Source organism: Hyposmocoma kahamanoa, unplaced genomic scaffold (genome assembly GCF_003589595.1).
Source record: "Hyposmocoma kahamanoa isolate Upper Pololo Valley unplaced genomic scaffold, ASM358959v1 93, whole genome shotgun sequence".
NCBI lineage: Eukaryota > Metazoa > Arthropoda > Insecta > Lepidoptera > Cosmopterigidae > Hyposmocoma > Hyposmocoma kahamanoa.
In genome coordinates this window covers 21,029,662-21,057,011 of record NW_020654810.1, presented here as the reverse complement: position 1 = coordinate 21,057,011, position 27,350 = coordinate 21,029,662, and the positions used below count along the sequence as shown (strand labels likewise).

At 35.5% G+C, this 27,350-nt stretch overlaps 4 protein-coding genes across 8 annotated transcripts in view; 2 read left to right on the top strand and 2 right to left on the bottom strand.

The window, feature by feature from the left end:
- The window catches only part of LOC113237430 (23 kDa integral membrane protein-like), a 55,339-nt gene extending 50,642 nt beyond the window's left edge, over positions 1-4,697 (bottom strand). For all 4 annotated transcript variants that reach the window (XM_026473888.1, XM_026473890.1, XM_026473886.1 and 1 more), the window contains exons 1-2: positions 4,404-4,697; positions 3,745-3,933 (exon numbers count right to left, since the gene is read on the bottom strand). In XM_026473888.1, coding sequence (XP_026329673.1) covers positions 3,745-3,933; positions 4,404-4,463 — 249 coding nt within the window. In that variant the 5' untranslated portion in view covers positions 4,464-4,697. The remainder of the gene's footprint in view (positions 1-3,744; positions 3,934-4,403) is intronic.
- Positions 4,698-5,032: 335 nt separating this feature from the next.
- LOC113237328 lies at positions 5,033-8,094 on the bottom strand. The gene has a single exon (XM_026473742.1). The coding sequence runs from the start codon at positions 7,911-7,913 to the stop codon at positions 5,109-5,111; it is 2,805 nt and encodes a 934-aa protein (XP_026329527.1). The 5' UTR covers positions 7,914-8,094; the 3' UTR covers positions 5,033-5,108.
- Positions 8,095-11,428: 3,334 nt separating this feature from the next.
- LOC113237500 (ADP-ribosylation factor-related protein 1) lies at positions 11,429-16,458 on the top strand. The gene is made up of 5 exons (XM_026473997.1): positions 11,429-11,553; positions 11,631-11,801; positions 12,139-12,220; positions 12,342-12,513; positions 16,200-16,458. The coding sequence occupies exons 1-5, from the start codon at positions 11,461-11,463 to the stop codon at positions 16,291-16,293; spliced, it is 612 nt and encodes a 203-aa protein (XP_026329782.1). The 5' UTR covers positions 11,429-11,460; the 3' UTR covers positions 16,294-16,458.
- Positions 16,459-17,146: 688 nt separating this feature from the next.
- The window catches only part of LOC113237336 (AP-1 complex subunit gamma-1), a 50,600-nt gene continuing 40,396 nt past the window's right edge, over positions 17,147-27,350 (top strand). The window contains exons 1-4 of one of the 2 annotated variants that reach the window (XM_026473750.1): positions 17,147-17,592; positions 21,246-21,307; positions 21,904-22,060; positions 24,914-25,102. In XM_026473750.1, the coding sequence (XP_026329535.1) occupies positions 17,573-17,592; positions 21,246-21,307; positions 21,904-22,060; positions 24,914-25,102 (428 nt within the window). In that variant the 5' untranslated portion in view covers positions 17,147-17,572. The remainder of the gene's footprint in view (positions 17,593-21,245; positions 21,308-21,903; positions 22,061-24,913; positions 25,103-27,350) is intronic. The other variant, XM_026473751.1, reaches the window with a different exon arrangement.

The following is a 27,350-nucleotide window of genomic DNA, read 5'->3' as shown; positions in this document are numbered from 1 at the left end:
TTAAAAACAGTTCAAATAAAATATAAAATAGTTCAATAAGTAGTTCCGAATACTTTTAGTGTCTTATCATATATCAAACAATGAAGAGCTTGAGGAATCACGTAAACAGGAAACAATAACTTAAGATATGATATCATATTTATACTACAATCATTTTAATATCTGCTGAACAGCAAATAAGAATTTATCATCAGAAAACACTACTCAGAACAAGATAATTAAATTACGCACATCCGCAGTAAAAAAAAACAATAAATGGAACGGAAGTAACGTAAAAGCCTCTACGTTACTAATAAATACAATCATTTCCGAGACATGACGAAACAGACAATGGAAAAAATAGCTAATTGTCATAAAGGAATAAGAGATGAAACTGTAAATAATAATTACAAAATTGAGAAACAAAATATGATCTCCATTACCGAAGATCGACTAAGATACAAAAGAATAGAGAGCTACAATAGTTCTTTGTTATGCAAGGCTGCAAAGTTGTTGTTTAACGAGAGTGCTTGTAATGAAACCAGAGCAAGCGAAGGAAGACAAGATTGAAGCGAGCGGTTCCAAGATACGAGACGCAAAACAACTTTGCTGCCGAGCGAAACACACAACTGTTCACCTCACTACAGCGAGGAAAATGGTAGATGAAGGGAAAACAGTTGAACTTTAAAACTTTTTTTGTTTCTGGCACTTCGCGGTTTGCGTTCGTGCCACTGCAAAACGGGGATATTCGCGGAAAACAATGGAAAGGAAAAATAATTTGGAAGAAAGGATCAGCGAAGTGCGAAGTTACACACCTAACTTTTTCTTCCACCACAGTCCATCCTCAAGTTCGAATTTCAAAAACCTTTTCCACGCTAGCGTGCAAAAAACGCTTTTGCGCGCAGATTTCTAATGAGAAAGTAAGTTTTTCCGAGCTAGTGAGGTAAAAAAAAATTGTTTGCCGAGAGCAAAGTACTGGAACTTAATAGTCATGTGACACACGCAATTTTAGGACTTTTTTAAAGCTCCGCTCTGCCACGCAGAGGTCCCTGGCCGGGAAAATATTTGTATGACCAACATTTATTTCTCTCGCGAGTGTTTGGGTGTAATTTGTGGTTGTCTATGTGTGTGTACATGGCATTCGCGATACAGGGTATTCCTGGTGCGAGGCTATGAACGTGTGCGTTAAAATAAGTATGCTCTTGGATGTCCTTTATTAAACAAATAATAAAATAATTTATTGTATATATTGAACCACTGTCTGCGAGGAGAGACTTTGCCTCCCTATGTATGTTCTATCGCTTGTACAATGGCCAATGTTCTAAGACATGATGCCAACACCAACATTTTATAATCGCACCTCCCTCCACCGGCAGGGAGTCCATCCTCACACTCTGGAACCGAGTCTATCTCGTACTGTACGGTTTCAGAGGCGCTTTCTTCCACGTACAATTAATTAGGTTGTGGAATGAACTCCCTGTCGGAGTTTTCTCGCAGGAATACAGCACGGAGCCCTTCAAAAGGGGTTTGAGAAGGGTCCTAAAGGGTTTGCAACGCGCTCGTGACGCCTCTGGTGCTGTAGGCTTTCAGCAACGGTGACCGCTTTCCGTCAGGCGGGCCGTATGCTTGTTTGCTACCTACTTAATATAAAAAAAATTAAAAAAAATTGTAAAGTTAACAAATGTAATAATTTTTAATATTATGCGATAGAAGTGAATGGACCGGCGTCATCCGACTTTGTCGTTGCACCTACATGGATCTAAGCATTTGGTTACGTAAGCCATAACACAATTATGTATAAATTAGAGGAATACGTGTGAGGCAATGTACGGGAATAATAAAATCCTTTATCAGCAGTAGAGAGCAATTACACAGTCACTACTTAAAGTGCGTCGAGTGACTAAAATTAGGAACTTTTAAGCATCAATAATATATTAAAAAATATAATATAAATAATAAAGTGCTGGGAACATTGTAATTCTTAATACTATATACATAAAAACAACATTCATAAATAAATTATTATACCAGTAATATTATTTCTATGACGTACTAAGTTTGATGATTTTAAAATACTAATTTGAATTCTGTGTCTGAATGGCTAAACAAAAATTATGAACTTTAAACAAAGAAACAATAAACTGTTACAAACTAAACTGGTATAAGGAAGTAGGGAGCTTTATTGATCAACTTATGTCGCAGCCAAATTTGAAGTATGGAATTTTTTTTTGGGGGTATGTGAGGTATATTAAACGTATGTTTAAAGTTTAGAGATTAAAAAGAGAGTTACCAATCATACTTTAAAATGTTGCTGGCCCTACAATCCCCGTATATGCGCGTATATTTAAAATTATACCTTTAGACACGCACCAATCAGGTATTCTGATATGAGTGTTAATTTAAAAAATATTAATACCATGTACACCGCAGTGATTCAATGTATTTTTGTATCATTTAATTTTCTGTATATAACAAAGAAATATAAAAAATTGAACTTGAACATGAATTTATGTGAACCTATTAGACGTTTCCTAAATAAAATTGCTTTGTTGACTGCTGGGTTCAAGAGTCTTAGAAAAATAGATTGATTTTAGATGAACCCAAGATGTAAAATGAGCCACCTTACCAATTTCTGCCGCCAAGCAGTAATGTGAATATTACTGCGTTCCGGTTTTGAAGGGTAAGGGTGCTGGTGAAATTACAGGCACTGTCAACTTATGTCTCTCAGGGTGACGGGCGCAGTGACAGTGCCCCTCAGATCTTTACGATTTAAAGCTCTGACTCTGGCTCTGAGTGGCGCTGCAAGTGTTACGGACAAACATGTAGCTTACCATCAGGCGCACGACATGTTCGTCCCGTTACATGATATTATAAAAAAAAAACATACCAAAAGTGCTTTTTTATTATTAAAAAAAAGACCTCAAAATTTCGTTGAATTACGCCTATTTGCCAAGTTTTATTGCAATCAGTTCCACGAAAGTGCGCGAAACCGGAATCATACCCTAACTGGGTTTGCCACCCTTATAGGTGGATTATTTTCTTTAAATTTAAATGGGACAACGACTGAGGTATCTTTCCAACAAAACAACAATCATCAAAATCAGTTCACAAACCGCGAGTCATCGCGTAACATACATACAAAAAATACAGTCGAATTGAGAACCTCCTCCTTTTTTGAAGTCGGTTAATAAACATTAGGCAATCGAACTTTACTTTTATAGATCGAAATACCTCAATGGCATGTAATTTGAGTAGAGCAGATGACCAACGGAGCGACTACGCTATATCGACGCGGAATCTATAATTATTAGATCCATATGTCATATAAGTGAACTTTTTTTGGTCTTATTGCATGGACATAAAACTTTTTCTGACTAACTGAATCCAACTTAGCGTCGACAAGTGAGATGACTTTTGACGATGACTGAATTTGCTGTCTTGCGGGTGTGAATTTTATATTATTTATTGTTTCTTAGTTTGTAATAATTATAAACAGCTGGATTTTTTATAATACCAAATGACAGTGCCACTCAGCATTTTAAATCGCAAAGATCTTTTGGGCTCTGCCACTGCGCCCGTCATCGTCACCCTGAAACATAAGTTGACAAGTCCCATGTGCGTATAATTTCACCAGCACCTTTACCCTTCTAAACCGGAACGCAGGTGGCAGTACTTCCCTAGACGAACTCTTTCATAAGGAGCTCTAGCTGTTACTAAAACTTTAAACCAATCTTCTGATTCTCAAAACATTAATCGAATACCCACCACTATCACGTGGAACTGGTGCATCGCCTTGGTCGTCCGCCATCCGATCCAGGCCACGGAACATGTAATAATAGCCATCATCAACAACAGGACAGCCGGATATTGCACTCCAGCACCCACGAAATGGCGGTACACGAACAGCTTGTATAGGAAGTACCCGCTAGCTCCAAACAGTACTACTGCTGACATCTGTCGAAACACAACCGCAACTCATCGTCAACTATTATTGTATTACCCAACCAAGTGACAAAGTAGGAACTCTTTCATTTTCATACAACGATATAGTGGGTCTCTCAACTTCAGTGCCAAGTTAACGGAGTAAACGGCGAATTTTGGAACTATCCGCGTAAAAGCTAAAACGTGATCATGTGTGATAACTACTAGCGCCACACTTGAGTTGCCAAATAGTACGTTAGAAAAAGACGATGAGTGAGTCTTGTAGAGCGACTAATGGCAAGCGTGACAGCAAATCAAATATAGTATCATTAAACGTAATGAGCAATTCACTCTTCTGCTAACAAAAACTGAATCATTATCAAGAGGAACTTCAAATTTGTACACACAAAAAAACCACTGGTTCATTGTTCACTAACGGGAATTTAAGTACGAACGAGGTTTGCATGTGCTAATATTTTAAAACTTATGAAATAGATACTCACTGCGAATAGTACGTTAAAGGTTAGCACAAGATACTTCCAGCAATTCGTTGAGAGCGCCATTGTAGATTATTATGTTCACATATCGGATTTTGTATGAAACCTGCCCCAAAACAAAGGCCCGGTTGTTCCACTTCAGAGAATGTTTGTGTACGTCGCGCGCACGGCAACCCGTGAGTCGTGCGAATGATGCAGCGGTGAACGAAACGAAGTCACAGCCCGGAATTAAACATCGACATTTAGGCGGACCGAAGACGTCTTAGCGCGGTAATTTGTAAAAAATAAAATGATTGAAGCAATTGACGTGGCGATTTATAAACAGTGCTGTACAGGCATTGAACCTTTTATCAAAAGATAAGGATAGTGGACATACATATATATGTGCATATCTGCTGTGGGTGTTGTTATAATAATCTAACCCATTTGTAACGTATACACATGCTTAACTTTGAGAGGGAAGAGCTCTTGAATGTTACGAGAATAGCACAGTGACACTTCTATTTCAGTTGCTTGTCTACGTTGCGCCTACGCCCAAGATTTTACTTGTCGCAATGCGACATTACTTTCACTTTACTGTTTCTTTCATAAAAAAAACAATCAGAATTTATCATGCTGTTTATTAAATTTACGTAGAGACAGAATTAAAAATAAGCTAGTACTTAGATAAATACAAAGACAGGTAAAGAGTGAGTAGAATAGCCTCGCTAACTAAGCTTCTAATTTATCGATAAGATAATCACACAAACATAAATTCTTCAACATTGAGTCAGATAAGGTCTCGATTTTAATGATGGACATCATTTTTGAGACTTGGAATTTGACGTCGTCGCTGAGAGGACCGGCCTGATGCGCGGTACGCAACATGGCACGTGCTTTGTCCACATCGCGTTGCCGCATTGCCAGCACCGCCAGCATCGCCCACCCGTCAGCCAGCAGCGGCTCCACTTTCACTGATACTGCGAACCATCGCTCCGACAAGTTGTAATCACCCATCCTAGCATAGCACAGTCCAATAGTAAACGCAGTGTGAGCACTCGGAGCCAGCCTATGAGCACGAGCTGCTCTTTGCAAAGCAATATCCGGATTCTTCTTTAGATGACTCATTGCAGACTGAAGCAGAAGCGCAGGAGGAATCTCGGCCCCGAATCGATCAGCATTTATTAGTGCATGTTCGCACTCGGCGTCCCATCCTCTTTCCACCTTCAAGCAAGTTGCGTGAATTTGTGTCAACATAGCACAAGGTCCTAATTTTTTTATTCCAGCTGCGATAATATTCTTCGCCTGGTCTACTTGATTCCTCATTAAAAATGACACAGCTCGTAAATAATACAGATCTGGAAATATAATGGTCTCCAAGTGGAACCTGGAGCCAAGAGTAGCACAGCCGTTTTCCATGCATTGCAATATTTGTTCACTTAATTTATAGCATCGCAAACAAAGAAAAAAAGCGGCAGCTATCAACATAGGGTTATCGGATCTTATAACACTTGGTACCCAGTATATTTCTTCTTCTCCACTACTTTCGAGCCAACGTTTAAGAAATTTAGGCCACTCTTTCTGCAACTCATATGATTTTCTCATTCTCTTAGCTGCCACAAATGCGCCATAAGGTCTATTACCATAATGAAGAACAGTGTGTAATGCTGCAAATGCAATCGCATTCGAAGTACCATCGGAGTGCTCTCCTTTGCAAGCAATTTGTAAAGCTGCTATTGCTCTTTCTAAAGCTTCTTCCCCTTTGTCGTATTCTATACCTCCGTACATCCACAGCAAATATTTATTCATAACTAGAGAACTCAGACCTTGGACTATATATTTCTTGGCATCTGAATCGTATCTTTGTTCTAGACATCTTAATGCTTTGGACAGTAAAGGTCTAGGGTGTTCAGGAGAAACTTCTAAATTATGAGAAATGTGATATTCTGCAATCCTAGTATCGGAAGCCATTCGGCACCTAGCAGCGGCATACGGCTGTGTCATTCGTGGTTGAGGTGGTTGAGGCGCGAACGAAGCTGTGACTGCGCGTCGTGCCGTTGCATGCTGTCTGGTAACAGTATCTTGCCAATCAAGGTATGAGCACTCACCTGGTGCAAATTGTTTTAACATTGTTCGAATTCGCATCATGAGTTTGTTTGCAGCCGTGCGTTTAATGCCTTGGTTCATAGATACTGCACCTGTACAAGTCATGCCGCTTAGTTCCTTGTGGACGGCCAATGCTCCTTCTTCCAATCTTATCTTTCTCGCGTCGACTAAAGGGTCTTCAGGCAGAGGTTCCATGTGCAATGTGCTTTCGTGTGCTCGACGCGGTCCCTCGGGTGCAGGAAATCCTATAGTTTCAAATAGACTGTACAATCTTTGTTTAGGTATTACAGGTTCCATTAAATTGAATTGCACCACAACATACGCATTATGACCTCTTTCATCGACAACAAAAGCAGAAGCAGGATCGCGATCACGCGCACTATTTTTGGTACTACTGGGAGGCAACACTAACAGCGGTCCTGTACCTTCGCCGAGAGGTAATGCAGAGTAATATTTAAGCTTGGCACAAGATATTAAACTATCCTGGCCTGGTTCTAAAAGTACTCCAACATCAACCAAAGCCGTATAACGCCCTCTTACATCGATTTTACCGATCCTCGGCACACCAGCAATTTCAACTGGAAAGTGACGTAACAATCTCTTTCGAAATGCACTCTGGTCAGTGATAAGAATACGTTTAACAGCATTCCAGTATACAGAATTGCATTGGGGCAAATCTTGAGGATTAAGATCGTAAGGCACAAATTTATCTTCGTCTGGTGCATTGTACGCGCTATTAGCCATTACTCCTGCCGTACTGACAGCAGCCCAAACTGTCTTTTTTGCATCTCGGTGACTTAACGCTAAGCCAAAGTTAACGGTAACAGGTTCCTCCAGGATATCTAAACCAATGGCTCCAACATAAAATGTACCATCTTTAACGTTAGGCAAACAATGCGCAGAAATCATAGTAATTATTAATGGATAGTAAATGTGGTCTAATTGTCCAATGGTTTCTGCATGGACAACTACTTTCAAGCCATGGTACCAGTCTCCAGTTTCTACAGAAATTAATCGTACTTTAATGTAAATCTCATCTTCTCCAATCAGTAAAGGAAGTAAATCCAGCGCTCCCCCGGCCTTATTGTCTACGTGTGCTAATGGATCGGGATCTTTTCCAGCCTTAGACCCTGTGAGGGCACGAACTATAAAAAGTAACGGTGTTTCTGCAATCAGATATTTGTGACCATAATCTTTTAAATTTAAAAATATAGGCAAATCTATTTCTAATTCATGTTGCCATTTCTCTTCTGCCATAATTTGACCGTCAAAGTATGCAAAAAATAATAAATCTTGTTGGATCGGATTTTGACCTTTCAGCATTACAGTAATGTTGACTTTTCGAGGCGTTTCGTATTCTTCAAAAAAATTATAATCTGTAGTTGTTCCTGTTGATGATGGCGATTTCTTATGTTCATTAATAGGACTCATTTTTTCTAGTGCTTTTTTTTCAATTAGCACTTTCGTACCTTACTTGAACGTATAAAGTATAACCTTCGATAATTAATATAAGCACAACATTATATCTAATTATTTTAATAAACAAAATAATATTATTATTATTATTTTAACAACACTATTTTTATTTAAATAATATCAAAACAATATTTTGGGCACTTCCACGTTTTATATTTTATGATATAGAATATCATTAAATTCACTATTCAAATTCTTAATGTCACATTTGAAAACTTTCCTAAAAAATTATCTCTTCCTATGTGTAAGTAAATTTTCAAAATAAATGGAAGCAGTGATAGTGGATTTTTGTATTTATTTATTTTTTAATTTTGTTTTATTTTACATTATTAAACGTATACAGCATTTGTATACTACTGTGTTCTTCCCAGATCCCTTCTTCCAAATTATTTTCCTTTCCATTGTTTTTCGTTTCCCCGTTTTGCAGTGGCACAAACGCAAACCGCGAAGTGCCAGTAACAAAAAAAAGAATACTGATTGACGGCCAAAAAAACACAAAATTAAAGACATTTTTGCCGCATTTAACGCATTTCCCTGCGATTTTATTCCCAGTAATAACTGTAATTCGCGCGAGCGGTTAGCCTATGTGGCCTAAAATTGACAATATTTTAGGCAAATAACACAATTTGTAGTGGTGAAAAGTAACTTTGCCACACTTTGCTCAAACTTTTTAGTCAGGGCCGGATAAGATAGTTTGGGAGCTCGCATCAAGAACTTTTTATTAAATTCTACATAATTTACATTTAATTTAATTTTTTTATGATAAATAAACCAGGGAAATCTGTCATTAGCCTTACCCTTAGTCTACATCCTATTTAAAGTACCTTATTTAACGGTGTTGGTTTTTTCTTGATAAATAAATACATTAAGCGTATAATATATATATAATATAAATACATTAACAAAAAATCGTAATTTCGCGAGTGAGCAAATTACATTTGAAATCGTTAAATGGAAACCTCTACTATTCGTTTGCTGTAGCAGATTAACTTGAGACGAACAAGTTAGAAACTCTAGTTGTTGCTTTTTATAAATATAATTATTTTCGCATTTAACACACAACATTTATATCATATAACATATTGAGAAACAACTAGAAAGAACAATGTTGCCCACTACCATTGATTCTTGTCGTCCTAATATGATCCTAATACACAAAAATTGTACTACAAAATAACTGTATAAACAACGTCTGTGACCGACTGTCTAACGCTAGGCAATGTAAATTTGACACATTTGTTTTTTTCCTCATCAAGAAGCAAGTTATTTATTAACCACAAACCAGTCTACTACCTTTGAAATAGTTCACATCGTCGTACCGTTTAACTTCAAATAAGTAATCGTGCTTCCTCGATCAGCAAACAATACTATCTCTTGCTCTAAACCTTCCATGTGGCTATGGAATTAATTAAAAGTAATTAACTAATTAAAAATGGACCCAGAATGGACCTTGAAGGACCGTAATGATCTCATACTGTTGATACTGATCTTCTGGACCCTATCACTCAAATATGATTTAAGACGATCGATGTGTGTCATGATGCACACAATCAAATGCCTTAGAAAGGTCACGAAATGCAATTACAGCATCATGTGAGTCTTTCCATATATGAATAAACAAAAAAAATCCTTTAATTTCAGATCAATTAATTCATAGTTAGTAACAGAGATACTTAAAATTATGTTAGTAAAATAATTGAAAATGCAGCAATATAACTATTTTATTACATGCAAGAAGGTGAGGATAGCCGAGTCCATTCTATTTGCAATCATCTTCAGGATTCCATTGTCGCCTACACTACAGAAACGGGGAAGCCTCAACAGGAACGAGAAAATTTCGTAAAACATAATTATGTTTCATCCACTCTACATCAGCATCCAGTATTGAGCGACCATGTTTTAAACATAATGTTGTATATTATATTGCACGTTTTTACAGAAATAATGTCTATGAGACATATGAGACAGGACACACAGCTGATTAAGAACATTTTTTTCAAATGTGGTAATAATAGTTGATTGAGCATTTAAGTAGATCTGTAATTATTATTAGTGTTGTCTGCCTTGCCGACTTCTTCATAAAGTGCCTCACTAATTAGTTCACTCTCATTTCACAGTCCAACCAATTTCATATCGTGGGTATTTTGTGGAAAGAGCGTAAGCAACATTTTGTGGATTTTTCAGTACAGCATGTTTTATGTTCTTACAACTGTTAAAAAATATTTACGTCCACTTTTCAAAATTCAATTTTAAAACTTAAACTTAATTAAAACCAAAATTGAATTCTAAAACGTGACGCAAGTATTAAGAAAAATCTACGAAATGTCGCGTATGCCTTTTCTACAAAACACCGCTATGACTGAACGCAATATGTTCCGCAGCTACGACCTTTTTTAAGACCAGCTTTCGTTGAACGAGCGACTTTTCTGTCGTATCTAAGCAAATGACCCAGATATGTGATTTACGGTTTGCAAAAATCTTTCGTTCTTGTCACAGACGAGAAAACCAGCCTTGGTTGTCTCGTCTACGCAAGAAATGATATAAGCTTCTTGCGTCTACGTGATTTCTGTCCATCTAGTCGTATCACTTATTAATTGGTAACTCTATGTGTATATGTACACTGTGACTTTCTGAGTTCCTGAGATTTACATCTACATCATTCTTCTATGGACCCACATTTGGAATGTCTCTGTACGTTCCCTGGGATATTTATTTATCTGATAGCAGCATTGACCAGACAGTCGTAACACTGAAAAAATGATACGCGCAGCTGAATAAAAAAAAAGAAATAATGAAAAAATACTAAACACACGTCATGAAACCAAATACTGTCGTAACTCAAAAATGATGAAATGAAGCTTCTTCAAACCAAGCCTGGGGGTCTACTCTCGATCTCCGTCCGACATCTTATAATACTAAAATAAACAACACTTGACCAAATGAAAAGACGCGTAATGCAAATGAAGCTTCATACTGAATACTTGTCTTTTAATTTTATTGAATATTACTTATTTGACAGTAATTGTTTACGGACGGAGATCGAGAGTAGACCCCCTGCACAGAGGCTTGGTTTGGTACAGGTACGTCAATTTCAACCAGCCACTTCTCTATATTAACACAGGAGGAAACTAAGGACGTAGACCAGCGATTTTAGAGTAAAACGAAATTTTAAATGACTAGACAGTAGACAACACCGAAAAAGTTATTGTTTATTTTTCTGAAAAACAAGAATTTTCTATGACCCAATACCATGAAAACTAAACGCCTAAAACGAAACGCTTTCATTTTATTTGAGGCAACTCATAAATTCTAACTAGAGCATATATTCTAACTTCTTGAAAAGGTGAGAAAGAATAACATTATCAATTCTTCGTATTCTGCAAAAAAGCGCAACACAATTTGACAGTTTTGACGTTTGTACAAAATGATGATGATGATGTTTTTGTAAAAACTTGTTACGATTTGTTTGGCACAATTAAAGTTTAAAAAACAATGTATTAAAATGTACACTCTATTACATGGCTTTTATAAATATCTAGTTCAAAAAGACGAGTATTGTGTTTTAATTTTGGGGCTAGATAATGCTGGGAAGACGGTAAAGAGTTTGTTTTCAGAAGTTCTTGTTATAGTTGTGTACTGGCCACGTTTGTTAAGTGTTATTATATGTTTTAGACATATTTGGAGGCTACAAAAACAAAGTTCACAAAGAAATATAAGGCTATGAACCCTAGTAGGATCACGACTACAGTTGGATTGAACATAGGAAAAATAGATGTCGACGGCGTTCGGTTAAACTTCTGGGACCTTGGTGGGCAACAGGAGCTACAATCTCTCTGGGACAAAGTACCTGGATTACTTTACAGCTTTAAGATATTTTTTATATTTCATTTAGATTGATTTGTGTCAATATATCTAAAAAAAGTATTTGTAACAAGTTTACATCACCATATTCCAAGCTTACTCATGCAATACAAGTACAGGGTCAAGAGCATGTCAAGCTTGACACTTAAGAATTAAATCCAAGTCACTTACGATAAGAACGGCCCAAAGTACTAAGTGTCAAGCTTGATGTGCTCTTGTCTGTACCTATCACATTCAATGTGACACTTATTTTTTCATAGTAACTGTGTACTTTTATGTTTATAACTATGGTATTGCTTTAACCCTATATTGTTTGCAGTACTATGCAGAATGCCATGCTGTGATATACATAGTTGATTCTTCAGATAGAGAAAGAATATCAGAATCAAAAGAAACATTTGGTGAGTACGCAAAAATCATTAGTTACTTTTCAAAACAGAGTTACTTTCTGAAATAGTAAAGCGAACAGTTTTCATATCAGCTAGTTTGCTTAATGTCGATTCTTGCTATGTAATGTTTCAGACAGGATGATAGCATCAGAACACCTGTCCGGTGTACCTTTGTTGGTGCTAGCAAACAAACAAGACATTCCTGACTGTATGGGAGTTCACACAGTGAAGCCTATTTTTAACCAAAATGCGCATCTCATTGGTGCAAGGGACATCATGCTTATGGCGACTTCTGCACTTACTGGGTGATTCATTTGTTGAAATTATACTAAATATGTTAATACTTTAACAGACTTTCAAAGAACAGCTATTACTTTTTTTTTTTCAAGAAGGAGTGGAATGACATTTCGTAGTGCAAAGGGTGCAACCTTACAAGCAACTACTGGTTGCAGTAAATAAATATTAACTATCAACTAAATCTATTGATAGTTAACTAAATTTTCGTTATGTTTACACTAGAGGTGTACGTTTAAACAAAAAGTATTTAAAAATTTTTGCTTTTTAAAATAAGTAAGCATTGCTCAGTTCGATAATCAACAATTTAATTTTTTACAACATGCCTAAGTTTCAAGTCCCACCATTTATGTTCCATAAACAAATTAATTTGTCAATGTGAATAATAATTTTATAAATAAAAATAAAACTCATGTTTCACAAATAAACTTACTTAACTTAAAACCTTTAGTGGTCTACTCTTGCTTTTTGCTATCAACACAATGTTGCAAGCTTTTTTTAACATAAAAAATCTATGCACTTAAACGTTTTTCTAAACGATTTTTTAAGTTTAAAACTAAAAAGTGAAAAGTGTCTAAAAAAAGCATGTTACAATGTTTAATCATTTAAAAAAAAGAAGAGAAAGTTTTTCTTCACTCAGCTAGATACCTTTACAGCTACCAAACGGTTGGCCAGAGATGCCACTATAATAATTGTAATATTAAGTTTATTGAATATCATGATGTTTTACTGCCATCATGTTCAATTATTTTTTTGTGAAATTACTCCACTAGTTTGTTATAATATTATTCATGCAAAGATCGAACACTATGAAAAATTCCTTGGATCGGCTGGATTCGAACCAGCGCCTTCAGCATACCGTGCCTGACGCTGTCCTAACTAAGTATGATATAAGTTATGATCAGTGGTCAGTGATTAAGGGAGTTAATTTACGTAAAGTATGAACGTTTTCTTATGCGACTAATACCCTTTTTTTTACTATATTTCCTTAACATTCCAAAATACAAGGTATGTCATGTTTATTTTTTAAATGGCTAAAATATTACTAATATATTAAAGTACCTATAGAAACACAACTATAATATTATTATTTGTTGAGACAATAATTTGTAGCAAATACTGAATAGGAGATAATAATTTGTCGTCAATGTATTCAAATTTCAATAAATAATAAGCATATCCAAATATAATCAGTTCCGAGAAATCCCGGGATTTGTAGAAGGGAACGTCCACATTATTCTTTAATTTAGCTAAACTCCCTCGAATCTGATCACTAGAAGATTCATGAAATGTAAAAAAGTATAATAAAAACCTAAGAACTCGATATATAATAAAAATGTTCTTCATCTTGAAAAATAATGCTTCTATACTTCACGGATTGGTTTTGATACTGGTGGGCCAACTGTAAAATAAAAATACAGAAGGTGATCATTATAACATCATAATAATACCATTCACTATTAATGTATTTCTGCGAAATTTCTTTTTTTATTTATCCCCTTTCGCAATACAACTAAAAAATATTATTAACAACAAGTAAAAGTAAAATTATATGTGTATATATATATATATATATATATGTATATATAAAATATATTATATTATTAAACTATTTAAATTCTAAATAGTTTAATAATATAATATAATATAAATATGGTAACCCTGCAAAGGTCTTTTTGCTCCATATTGAAAAAAGAAATTGTTTATATTTAACACACAACATATTGCACAAAAATAACATATTATTACTTTATGACAATGTCTTATTTTCAAATAACTAATATTTGTACATGTTATTTAGTTGCACAACTTCAGTAACCCAGTAGCTAGCATTGTCAGTGCCAGATGATGAAGTTCCGATCGGTAACCAATTGTGCCAATTAATGAATTGAAGGTATCTGAATTTGTCAGATGTTTTGGATATTTGATTCTATTTGTTACTTTCATCGGTTTGGTGCTATTAGCAAATAGCACTACCATATTATACCAATAACTCAAGAAGACTGCTAATCGCGATACTAGACAGCGTGGTCGGGTATTTAGTATCAATTTGCACACCAGATGTCGCGACAAGTACCAAATAATATTTTTGTACGACTGTTTTACATTGACAAGCTGCAATTTATCAAACTACTCTTAATTGTTAGTGATAACTAATAAATCAACTAGATGGCGCTTATTGCACACATATTTAAGGTTGGTGCCGGCTATTTTATTTTGGTGTATCGCCATCTATCCATATTATGAAGCGTTAATTTATAAATTAGTTTGGTGACACACAATGACCATCTATTGACACGCATATTTGCAAAGTTGAGACAATGTAGCGCATGATAAGTCAATGCGCGTGATCAATATTTAATAGAAGTAGAACTCCTTGTAACCTATTTCTGCCGCCAAGCAGTAATGTGAGCATTACTGTGTTCCGGGTTTGGAAGGTAAGGATCACAGACATGTCTGTGGTAAGGGTGCTGGTGAAATTACAAGCACATGGGACTTGTCAACTTTTTTTTAATAATATCAAGTGACGGGACGAACAAGTCGTGCGCCTGATGGTAAGCCTGAAGATACGCCTGTCCATAACAGTTGCAGTGCCACTTAGAGCTTTAAATCGCAAAGATTTGAGGGGCACTGCCACTGCGCCCGTCACCTTGAGACATAAATTGACAAGTCCCATGTGCCTGTAATTTCACAGGTACCCTTACCCTTCAAAACCGGAACACAGTAATGCTAATGATATTACTGCTTGGCGGCAGAAATAGTTATAGGTGGCAGTACTACCCTGGACGAACTCTTTCACAAGGAGCTCTACTGCTACTAATATGTCTCGGGGTAACGGGGGCAGTGACAGTGCCCTTCAGATCTTTGCTTTTTAAAGCTCTGAGTGGCACTGCAATTATTATTGTTATGGACAGGCGTGTAGCTTACCATCAGGCGCACGACTTGTTCGTTCCATCACTTGATATATTAAAAAATAATTGAATAATATTACTAGGAAAAAATCTAACTTCATATATTTCATGTTCAAGAGGAATAACTTGATATCTACGGCTATTTACATAATATAAACCAAAATACTTCCCAGGCTATTAACCAGCGCCATCTAGAATTTTAACCTTTTTCGTAGTATGGAGATTAGCAAATTAGCATTAGCAGTCCGCTTGAATTACTGATCTATGATACTGGCAATCTACGAGTATATGTTTTGTAATCTGAGCTGGCAATTATCTAGTTTGAGAGCAGGTAATTGATGTGGTTGTCGAGTAAAAAAAGCTAGTGTTCCCAATCAAGTTCCACAAAGTCGAACTCTTTTATTTGAGGAAATCATGCTGTTGTACAATCCATCAACTACCCGCGTCTCGTAAAATAAGGTCAATAATAAAGTTGTAAGCAAAATACTGTTCACACAGGCTTATTTTTATGGTAAGTATACATGTATACATATATTGACTTCCTTAATATTTTATCACACTGCATGAGTGTTGAGTAAACAAATGTGTGTACACTACAGTCAAGAACACTAGTTTGTGCGTATAATAATAAGTTGTTGCAACTAAATAAATGTTGAGCACAATGTTTAACTCAACACATCTGTCATCAATCAATATGTTTATGTACTCGTTAAAGCATGCCATTGCTAATACCGCTGTGACAACTAACGACGTAATAAACAGTGTTTATGTTTGCATTGTTTTAGAGATGGAGTGGATGAAGGCATCAGATGGTTGGTGGACTGCATAAAGAGAAACAACGTGGAGCGACCGCCGCGCAACCACGAAGACAACTTATAAAGCGGCCCGAGACGCCGCCGCCGCCGTCGTCGAAGCGTCTATCATTCGCGGCTTAAACAGACGTGAATAATAATGAGTATTCCTAATAAGATAATGATGTGACTTGTGATCGACCCATTGTTTTGTACATGCTATAATATTGATATAATAAAGATTATGAGAATGCCTGTGTTGCTGTCCTTTTTTAGTGATAACTGGTACCTTTGATAAGAGATACGTAATTACTGGATATTTGAGGAGTACCTGCCTGCACCTGATAAAGCATTAGTGACACTGATAACACACAGTTGGCAATGTCGTATGCTGTTACAGTGGTGTGAAATGTATTTTCTGTTGGATTTGTAGCGTGCTCTTGGACTATTTTGCTATCATCATGGCATATCCAATGTATGAAGTAGATTGGAGTGTCCTGCCACCCGAACAAAACAGAAGGTAGGTGGAAAAATGGATATTGTGAGTGTCAAGATTAAATAGGTATCTTTCTGAAAGTAAATAAAATCAAAAACTGTGGCTGTGGTTCGTGTAACGAAAAAATACAGGAAACGTTTTCTCGGGCCTATGAATATTTTCCAAAACTTTTCCACGTAGCATCCGTTCAGAAATTAATTTATAACTAGTTGTCATTTTATTCCGGAATCATAACAAATACTTATTACTTGTGCAGTTTATTAATCCGGCAATAAAAATAAAAGTATCAAAAAAATCAAAATTTTAATCGATAAAAGTGTGCCGTTATTCATATAAAGCTATTTTTAAATGTTTTCATACAAAAGAAAATTGATTTGATACCACATTGAGTAAACGTCATGCGAGTCATGTCCGCCATGTTGAATTTCTTGCAACGCAAAGGGAAATGTCAGCTGGCGGCTGCCGTGTTATTTCTTTGAAAAAACTGTGATAAAATCTGTCGGAAATTAATTTCTGTGATACACCAGAGAATAAAATATTCCACAAACATCATATATCAAATCAATGTGAAGTGAAAATATGTCAAAAGTTAGTCAACGGTGGCACGCGATTTCTCTTGCATTTGTAGGGTTTGTGACGAGATAAAATGATTTTATGCCTGACTAAGTCTCTGTAAATAATTCCTTTAGTTTGTTTCGTTATGATATAAAAGTATTGACGTAGTAACTTTGTCTCGGAGTGGTTTATTTGAGTTGTGTTCGCCCCCCTGTTTTTGCACCTGTGTCGACCAAGAACGGATACTTGTGTTGTCGCTGCGAGGATCCCTGCGATATCATTATTTCATAAAGCAAGGATTTAATAGAACATCACCATGAACGGCTCGGAATCCGGGTAATTTTTTTTACATTTTTTACCTGTATGTATTTATTTGACTATATTTTTGATTAAGTTTAGTATATCATGAATATCATAATAAGTGTATGTCCTGTTCAATTGTAATGATTTAAAAAGCAACGTGTGTTAGATTTTTATCAAAAATCTGTAGTTAAATTGCCTAGAAAGCCTTATTCAGGTAAACCCTGTGATAAGTAAGACCTAACCTGCTTCCACAAAAATTGCCTGTAGGCAATTCCTGTTACAAGATTGAAATCATGCTTGTGTATGATTCCAGATTTGTTAGGTACTAATTTGACCAAATTGAAAGAAGTTTGTTATCTAATGATTCACTTCAAATTTTCTTGGAACTTTTTATTCTATTTTCTATTAGAATACCTGAATGTATACCAATATACATTACGTATAATGCTATATATACTGCAAGGCTATATAGTACCTACATCTAATGTGGCTATTGTTCTGCATATAAAATAAAGGAAAGGTGAACAATACCTTTACAGTTCATACAGCTACATTGTTTAGTAACGTTTGTACATTTATTTCTTTTATACATGTTAATGTTGCATAAGATTTACTGTATGTTTTTGAGAAAATCTGTTTTAAGACTACTGTACCAAAAGGTACATACATTGTGGAATGTCATAACCCTTTACAGAAAGACATCAACATTAGTTTTGCAAGATACAGATTTGTCTTTAACAATCTGTACAAGTGCCCAAAATATTCTTAACATTTGAAAATGTTCTCAAAGATCACTAATATGTTATGACTTCAAGTAACATATAATGTAAACATTCTACAGCATACCTACAACATGATTCTTTACAGAAAAACTACTACTATTATTAAGAATTATAAAAGTATTTACACTTTTAGTTCTTACACATCTATAATTTAAATTCAATTTATAAATTAAAATCTACAATTATACATAATTAAACAACACCTTGTGACGGCTCAGAGCTTGTCTATATTTAACATTATGCAATTTTAAGCTACCTTTGTACTTGTAGGGTAACTTTTTAAGTCACTTCAAATCTCAGATAAAGAACTATCAGTTGTGATATAATGAAAACTATCCAATATTATACTAAGGTTAGTTTATCAGGTGACGGGATGAACAAGTCTTGCACCTGATGGAAATTATTATTATCCTTATCAAATTCTGTCAACAGTGACCCATATTACTTATCTGCCTAGATTGTTTATGTGACAAGGGAGTCTGTCAATCACAGTTTTTGTTCAATGAGAGAACAAAACAGTGTTACACAGTGTTTTGTGTTCTAAATCAACTAAAATTTAATAAATTTGTTTCTGTGCTATTATTAGCGTATTATATCAGACTATAAAAGACTTGTGTTTGTTTAATTGACACAAGTGTACAGAAGCCTTGCAAGTTGAACTTTTTCTGAAGTTGTTGTCGAAAAGAATTATGTATTCTGTGTCTGATAATTTGAAATACCATCTTCCTTTCCTGTCACTGGAATAAATGTTTATTTTTAGTAATATTAGATTAAATTGAACATAAATCACTATTACTATTTCATCTTATGCACTACCTCAACAATTGAAAAATAGTTTATTGCAATTGCAATAGTTTTATTTTCATTAATTTATTTGGTTTGAATTGATCGTTCCCTGTAGATTTATTTATTTATTTAATAAAAGCATGGACCTTGTTTTATAAAGTGTTGCAATTTACAAGTATATGACCATCTGTGGACTAATCTAATATTTAAAAAAATATCTGTTGTCTTGCAAAATCATACGTGGTATGGAATTTTTGTGAATTGATTTGATGTACGGACAACGGCACATCACACTACACATTTTTGTTTGAAAATCGCCTCCATTGCAATGGAACAAGATACGTCAATGTGTAGCTTGGTGTGCTGGCGTGTGTACATATTGGATCCAATGTTGAATTGAACTTACACTCTTATAAACATCAACCACCCTAAAATTAATATAAAAATGCCCATGACAATGACAGCTTTGTATAGCGATTTTCTAATAAATTTTAGGTTAAATCAGAATCACCTTGACATTATTATAAATTCAGGTGGGTCCAGTCAGGGCTTGTGCAGCTTCTCATCTATTGTCATAGCAGAGCCATCGTCTTTACATATTTGGCAAACCAATATTGTAGAAGCTGTAGGGACAGCATAATACAGGGGTATTATGTCTGTATAATGTTGACTGTCTCGATATCAATGAAACCATGCAATTGATACTAATTGACCACAATAATGTTACCAGATGTGTGTATTATAGTATTTCATTACAGACAATGGTACAATTTTGGTGCACTGAAAATTGAGTACTATGGATTTTGATCACTTGATGTTATTATTGGGCAGGTTGTACTTTTTAATAGTTGCCAAGTTATAAGAGGCTATATAAGTTATATTAATTCATAATCATGCCATAGTCGAGTAATACAAAAAGGAATTAGTAGTACTAAATTTTTCAATGACAAAATATAATTTTCACTTCTCATTAATGTTCATATTTATTTATGCTGGATGTAGGCTGCATAAAATAGGATTTTATGCTCTAGTGCATAAAATAAAATCGTCGTTTAAGACCGAGGCAATTATGCCTGCGCCAACAGCCACACATGCTAGAACTTTATAAAATAAATTTTATTTTTATCTTTTTAATCCGTGTTATATTACAAAGTTAAAAAGTTGGCAATAATAATTCTAATAAGTTATAAGAAATAGAAGTGTATAAAAAATTAAAGCTTGTAAAATATAACTGAGCATATGTAGTCCGATCTGAGTCACATGTAGAAAAAAAAGTAGTACATTGGCGGGATTGTTGTAACTTTACATTCAATTTTAATTAAATAATTGTTTATTTGTAATATTGCTGTTTAATTTCCTCGCAATCGATCGAGTGTATAACTCATTCATAAAACCCATTTTACCCTCGACTTAAGTATCAATACTCGCCTGCTGCTCAGGTGGATATACTCTTGTTGTACAATCTACTATTATTATGTAGTTAATTTTAAAATACTTCCGATATCTTTCTCAATCTATCGTTTGCATTATAATTGTAATGATTTATTTAACATGATCACAATTTTATCACTTTTATAATGAGTAAGTGCCCTCATCATTTTGCTGTGCCCTTACAGAGTGTCACATGTACATTTTCAAGCCACTGTACTTCATATAATATAAGTGTGACAATGCAATAAATGAATGAATAAATAAATGAATTATATTAATACTGATGGTCAAAAAACTTATCTTTGTCCTGGCCTTATGTCCTATTTCTTGTGGAGTCAGGTCTGCTAGTCCAAGTGGGCCACTCCGGGCGACTTGGCGTAAAATCAGAGCCTACACCAATCGTCTTCATATCTCTTTGGACGGTTCCAATCCAAATGATTTGAGGTCTGCCTGATCTCTTTTGGTGGTTTTAGTTTTGAGCTACAACATTTTTGTGGTCACATGGCTTGGGATACCAAATATATATATATATATGTATATATATATATATATATATATATATATATATATAATACCAACATAATCAGTTGTCCTTAGTTATAACATTTAGTCTATAATAAAAAACAAACATCCTTAATAATTAATTATGTATCAAAAGTTTTGTTCTAAATAACTCTAATGTTGTAGGTTCAACCCGGCGTTCAACATTGCCACTATTAAACAAGTGGTAAATGAGGCCATAGAGAGAGGTGAGTTCATGAAATTACCTGCTAAATTGTCTGGTAAACAGTAAAAACGTTTTTTGAGTAGGTACACAAAATGAGTGTAGCTCATTTTGTTATAGCAGAAGTTTGTCTGCGTAATTTTATCACTTTGCTTTTTAATGCTACATTTATAAAATTATTTTGGGTATTATCTCTCTTTATTGCAATATTTTTTTTAGTTGTAAATAACGATATAAAATAATTCACGCCTTATTCTGCCCTTACTTATGCTATTATAATTTTTTTTAATGCTATGCTACCTTTTCTTTAACCATGTTATAGTAGATTTAATTTTCGATGTGACCAAACAAAAGTGCAGCTTTTTCAGATCTGCGCTATGCATGACTTCTTTCTGATTCTGTAGGAACTTCATTTGCGCTTTCTTTTAAATTAAACCACGCTAATAACAATAAAGAAACTGCAAATTCTACCATATTTGTATTATCCAAAGCTTCAAAACAGTTTTAACCACTTGTGTAACTTTTTAAGCAAGTTTCCACTCTATCAGCTTTTAGCTTGTAAGTAAACTGCACGTAACATGCACTGATAAACGCTTTCTATGTGTGTGCCGTCCTTAACAGTTGCGCCGGTTTCAGTACGAATGCCGACGCCAACGCGCCTCCGTGACCTCATAAGGCAGATCAGGGCGGCAAGGACAGCCGCCGAAGAAAGGAGTGTAGTGAACAAAGAATGCGCTTATATTAGATCCACGTTTAGAGAAGAGGACAGTGTTTGGAGGTTAGTACTTACCTGTACCATACTTTACATGGTCAGTGTCCCTTCCGGGATGTGCAATCAGTATCACCTTTCATCAGTCACCATGAATTTTTGACTATCTCTGAACCCCACCACCCATTTCCAAACATCCGGGTTGTGGCGAAAATCGGATATCATTGACTGCGTACAAATAGAACACTTGAGACCCGGATGGTTCTAACACGGTAAGTGTGAATTAGTTTTAAACAAAGCAACCCTAACCGCCGCGATACTTGCTATTAGGTAAATTCAGCCTGTTGTTCATGGTCGGATACTGGCAGCGGCGTGCAGACGCTCTCAGTTTCATCTTAAGCTGTCGCTGTTGGCAGCTAGTAGGCTGCAGCTTTGTTATGGTGACTTGACGCAAAACTGCTTGTATCGCGACTAGAACGAAAAAATGCCATTTTTTTAACTCAAGTGATAAAGGACACTCGTACAACGCTGTCTTTTCCCCGACCGTAAATTTAATAATAATAATAACGCACACACTCACTGTGTCGCGGGTGCCATGGACACACACGTAGACAACCACAAATTACACTCAAACTCACAAGAATAATAGATGTAGGCCATACAAATATTTCTCCCGGCCAGGGAACCGAATCTGGGATTTTATGCGTGGCAGTCCGACATGGTAACCTTTCGGCCATAGAGGCAGTCAAAAATTTTATCTTGAATCGTTGTCTTGATTTTTTTCTATGGCTGTTGTCGCATTCTATGACATTAAATTGAGCAGCACCTTTCTATTAAAACTAGACTTTCAAATTTGTATGGCGGAGATCTTGTTTATTACGATTTCAATTTCGGGACATCACATCCGCCACAATCACCGAGCTCCCAGACGTGAAGTTCGGTGAACTTAGTGAGTGAATCAAAGTCCAACGTATCCCCTATCACCTTTACGTTTCCGATCGAATTATCTGTACTCTTCACAAATATAACGCCATCTTCTTTCGCATTAGTGCATAAAAATTTTCTTTACTTGCGTCGACAAACATTTGTGTATTTTTCGTATTATTTTTTAAGTTTATCTGTTCAACCGCTGGACTGTAAATCGTCTATAGCTAAACTGCTGAGATTAATGCATCGAGTATATAACCAGAAATAGAGACAAAATAAGGGCCATAAATTCCTGGTAACACGTTAGCGGTACAGCTTTTATAAATATCAACACTCGTTTGCACTGATATATAGACAGGCCAACTACTGACCTGTGTGTACGTCGTCTCCGTATATTCTAAAAAAATATTCTATATTTATTGTAATAAAGATATTATCTCTAACAATGTCGTGCTGTTCTATTCGGTGGTGGGGGGGAAAACAGCAAAACATCTAGTTACAAAACAACCGGAATCACATTTCATCGGTAATTAAATATGTAATTTTGCAATTTTCGTCCATTATAGCAAAGTTCAAGTTAACTGGTTGATTTGAAGTGAAACAATTGACGACACTCGTCAATTGTTTCGAAGTCGGGCTAGCCAATCGAAGCGCAGTTGTCACAGTAATGATATGGCAGAATAGGTTTCAAACAAATTAAATGACATTTCGTCCTATTTCTGGTTATATACTCGATGGATTAATGGTACCATCGAGTATATAACTAGAAATAGAGACGAATTAATTTGTTTAAAAACTATTCTGCCATATCATTACTGTGAAAACTGTGCTCCGATTGGCCAGCCCGAATTCGAAACAATTGACGGGTGTCGTCAATTGTTTCACTTCAAAATGACCAGTTAACTTGAGCTTTGTTATAATGGACGAAAATTGCAAAATTACATATTTAATATTTAATTACCGATGAAATTTGATTCTGTTTGTTTTGTAATCAGATGTTTTGCGGTTTTTTCCCACACCACCAAATGAAACAGCACGCCATTGTTAGAGATATTATCTTTATTACAATAAATACCGAATACTTTTGGAATATACGGAAACGTACACACAGGTCAGTTGTTGGCGTTTCTATATTTCAGTGCAAACGAGAGTTGATGTTTATAAATGATGTACCTATCATTGATGAGTTACCAGGAATGTATACCTTATTTCGTCTCTATTTCTGGTTATATACTCGATGGTAGTTGAAGACGCTATGATATCACGGCAAGGTCAAGTTAATAGTTTTCTCTTAACGCTGACTTTTAAAAAACATTTAATGTAAAGAAAGGATACTCACCGACTCCATCTTCGTCGACCATGGAAATATTTCTGGTTATATACTCGATGAATGGCATTTTCCACATAATTTAAATTTCATGTATTTTACCTTTGTGGGACATATTTTATGTGAAAACGTTATTTTAAAACAAAATGAATGATATCAGAGAACAATTCAGGCAAGTTATCGACGCGTTTGAGGGTTGTACGTTGCAGACACGATTCGATGTAACAATGCTTTAAATTATGACCACTGATTTTTAGCATCGCTTGCAAAGAGTCGTTTTTAGTCGTATCGTACCTTAGCTTGTATTAAATTTTTATATTTTGTATATACTAGTCTCTGTTCTGCTATCGATACAGTTTTGTATAGAGCTCTTAAATTGAAGAAGAGTACCTACTTATCTGGATAAGTTAACAAACAAGTCTTGAAGTCCCCAACCCGGATGGCATTTATTTGAAGTTCAAAAGCCGAGTCGACATTTATTACTGTTAAATTGGTTTCACAAAATAGCTTAACTTGTTCCTTCCTGATAGACAGCATTCGTAACAATAACTATATTAAAGTAGTCATTGAAGGTGCGATGTAGTCATTGTAGATATAAATTAAATAGAGAATTATAAAACTTGTCACCGTATTAATAAAGTGCATTGAGCATTGTTACCACCCCGCAGATGTCGCAACATAGCGAAACTCCTTTACATCCACATGCTGGGCTACCCCGCGCATTTCGGGCAGCTGGAGTGTCTGAAACTCATCGCTAGTCCACGGTTCACGGACAAACGCGTCGGCTACCTCGGTGCAATGCTGCTGCTCGACGAGCGCCAGGACGTGCATCTGCTGATCACTAATAGCTTAAAAAAGTAAGTGATAATGATAACATTAAGTAAAAAGCCATTTTTTTAATGATTGCATTGTCGCATAAAGGCCCCCATATGCAGACGATTCGTCGTTTCGATCGATCATCGCGATAATCGTAACGATTCTAGTGTTGGTTACTTCTAAAGTCAATTGTGAAGACAAATCGCCGAGTATATGGGGGCCTTGACATCGGGTCAGATTGTGACCAATCGTGTATCTATATTACATTTCAAAAAAGTATCTGGGTACTTAGCGGTGGCGAAGAGTCCATTATGACATTATTCTCATCGGGTTACTTTAAGATATTGTTATAGTCATAATATAATACACTAAGCAACATCAAGAACATTCTCACTTCAATTTGAATAAACGAAGCATTTGAATATTTAATCAAGCAATCCTGTTGCGCAGCTTCTAGTTTCCAATGCAAAACGCCTGATTGTTTTGTCCGACGTGATATACTGCTCATTGCCGAGTTCCCTTAGTTAAAGTCTCTTCCAATCCTATAAAAAACAATATTCCGTGTCGTTTCAATTACGTGAGTTTATATACCAGGTCCTACTCAATTGAAATCGAAATAATGACCAGTGAGATTTTTTGAAGTCTTTATTTGTTTAAAGAGAACTTTACATTTGTCACCCTCGTAGTGGATATCTTAATCTACACTTCTGCTTAATCTTCATTTCTTACTTGTCTAATTTGTATAGAAGCTCAGCCTCTTCTAAGGTCGGAGCTCTCTCTTCTCTTATCGTATCGATAGCATACACTGTAATGTTTGCTCTCGTGGCGAAACGATTTGCCAATCGGCATATGGTACCTGCCGATTGTTGCTCAGAGTGCGCCTGATTTATAGAAAAGGGATGGTACGTTGCGCGGGGAGACTCCTTTCGTACATCACACGAAAAGAGGTCGGAGCTGCCAGGATTCTGTTCATCCTAAATACCAAGATTATTTGTGTTTGTGATGAGGTGGCATCGTTGCACCTTGCCTTTTAATTCCTAATGCACAGGTACACGCAAGAAAGATGTATTGTCTCGTTTTAACGGTAGAGTTCCATTATTTCTTTAAAAAACTTTTATTTGTTGTTTAAAAACAATAACGGCTGGCGTTATTTAAGGTAAAATTATACTTTCATTAATTTATCTGTAATTTTAGGTAGTTAGTTGGTAATTTTTGTGGGTAAACCTTTAGTCGATACAATATTACGGCGTTAATTCATATAAATGTATTAGTTTGTTTACTTGTGATAGTTTTATTGGAGCTAGTCGAGAACTCCTACCATAAAATCTAACGCATTTCACCAAAAGAATAGTATCTGAAAAACAATTTAAGCCGATATTTTTCGATCTGTATAACTGATAAAAATCAGGCAAAATTATTATGACTCAGTAGATGAATAAAGTTCTTGTTTTTGTCGTTCGTTAGTTACAAAGTTTCCGTTTAATAGTGAGTTCGTAATTCTTCAGCATGCTTTAGGCGGTTATTTCCTGGTAATGCCTACGAAAATATATGTAGTAGCCAAAGTCTGTGGAGCATGAGCGCTATTATGTAAAGAGCGGAATGTGGCGCTTAAGTACCACGTAATCTATTACAACAAGATCTAAGCCTGAACTGAATACTTAAAACTGCTGCAACACATTAAAGCTAGAATGTACATATATTACGTCACAACTAAAAGTGATGAAATTGGCATATTACACTGAATTTTTTCTTGTTTTTTAACATATACATAATACAAGAGCTTCAATTTTTTACTTCGCTATTTAGGGCGAATCACGGAAGGAGAAACGGCAAAAACTGTTGTAAAAATCAAATTGTTTAGGTAATTAGGATCAAATAACAGTTTTATAAAAAATACACGTAAGGATATTGTCTAAAGAATGGGCTAATTCGTTGCATGATGGGATGCACTATACTCGATCACATAAAATCCCGAAAACAGGCTAAAATAAAAGTCAAAAACAAATCATTTAATAATAATAATAATAACGCACACACTCAACATATCCCCGCACTAAGGAAACCCTGTGTTGCGGGTGCCATGGACACACATGGACAACCACAAATTACACCCAAACTCACGAGAGAAATAAATGTAGGCCATACAAAATATTTCTCCCGGCCCTGAAATCGAACCTGGGACCTCTGCGTGGCAGTCAGCATGGTAACCGTTCGGCCACGGAGGTAGTTGAAGATTTAAGAAGATTTTAAGATTTTTATATGGATATACTTTTCTTTAAATACTACAGA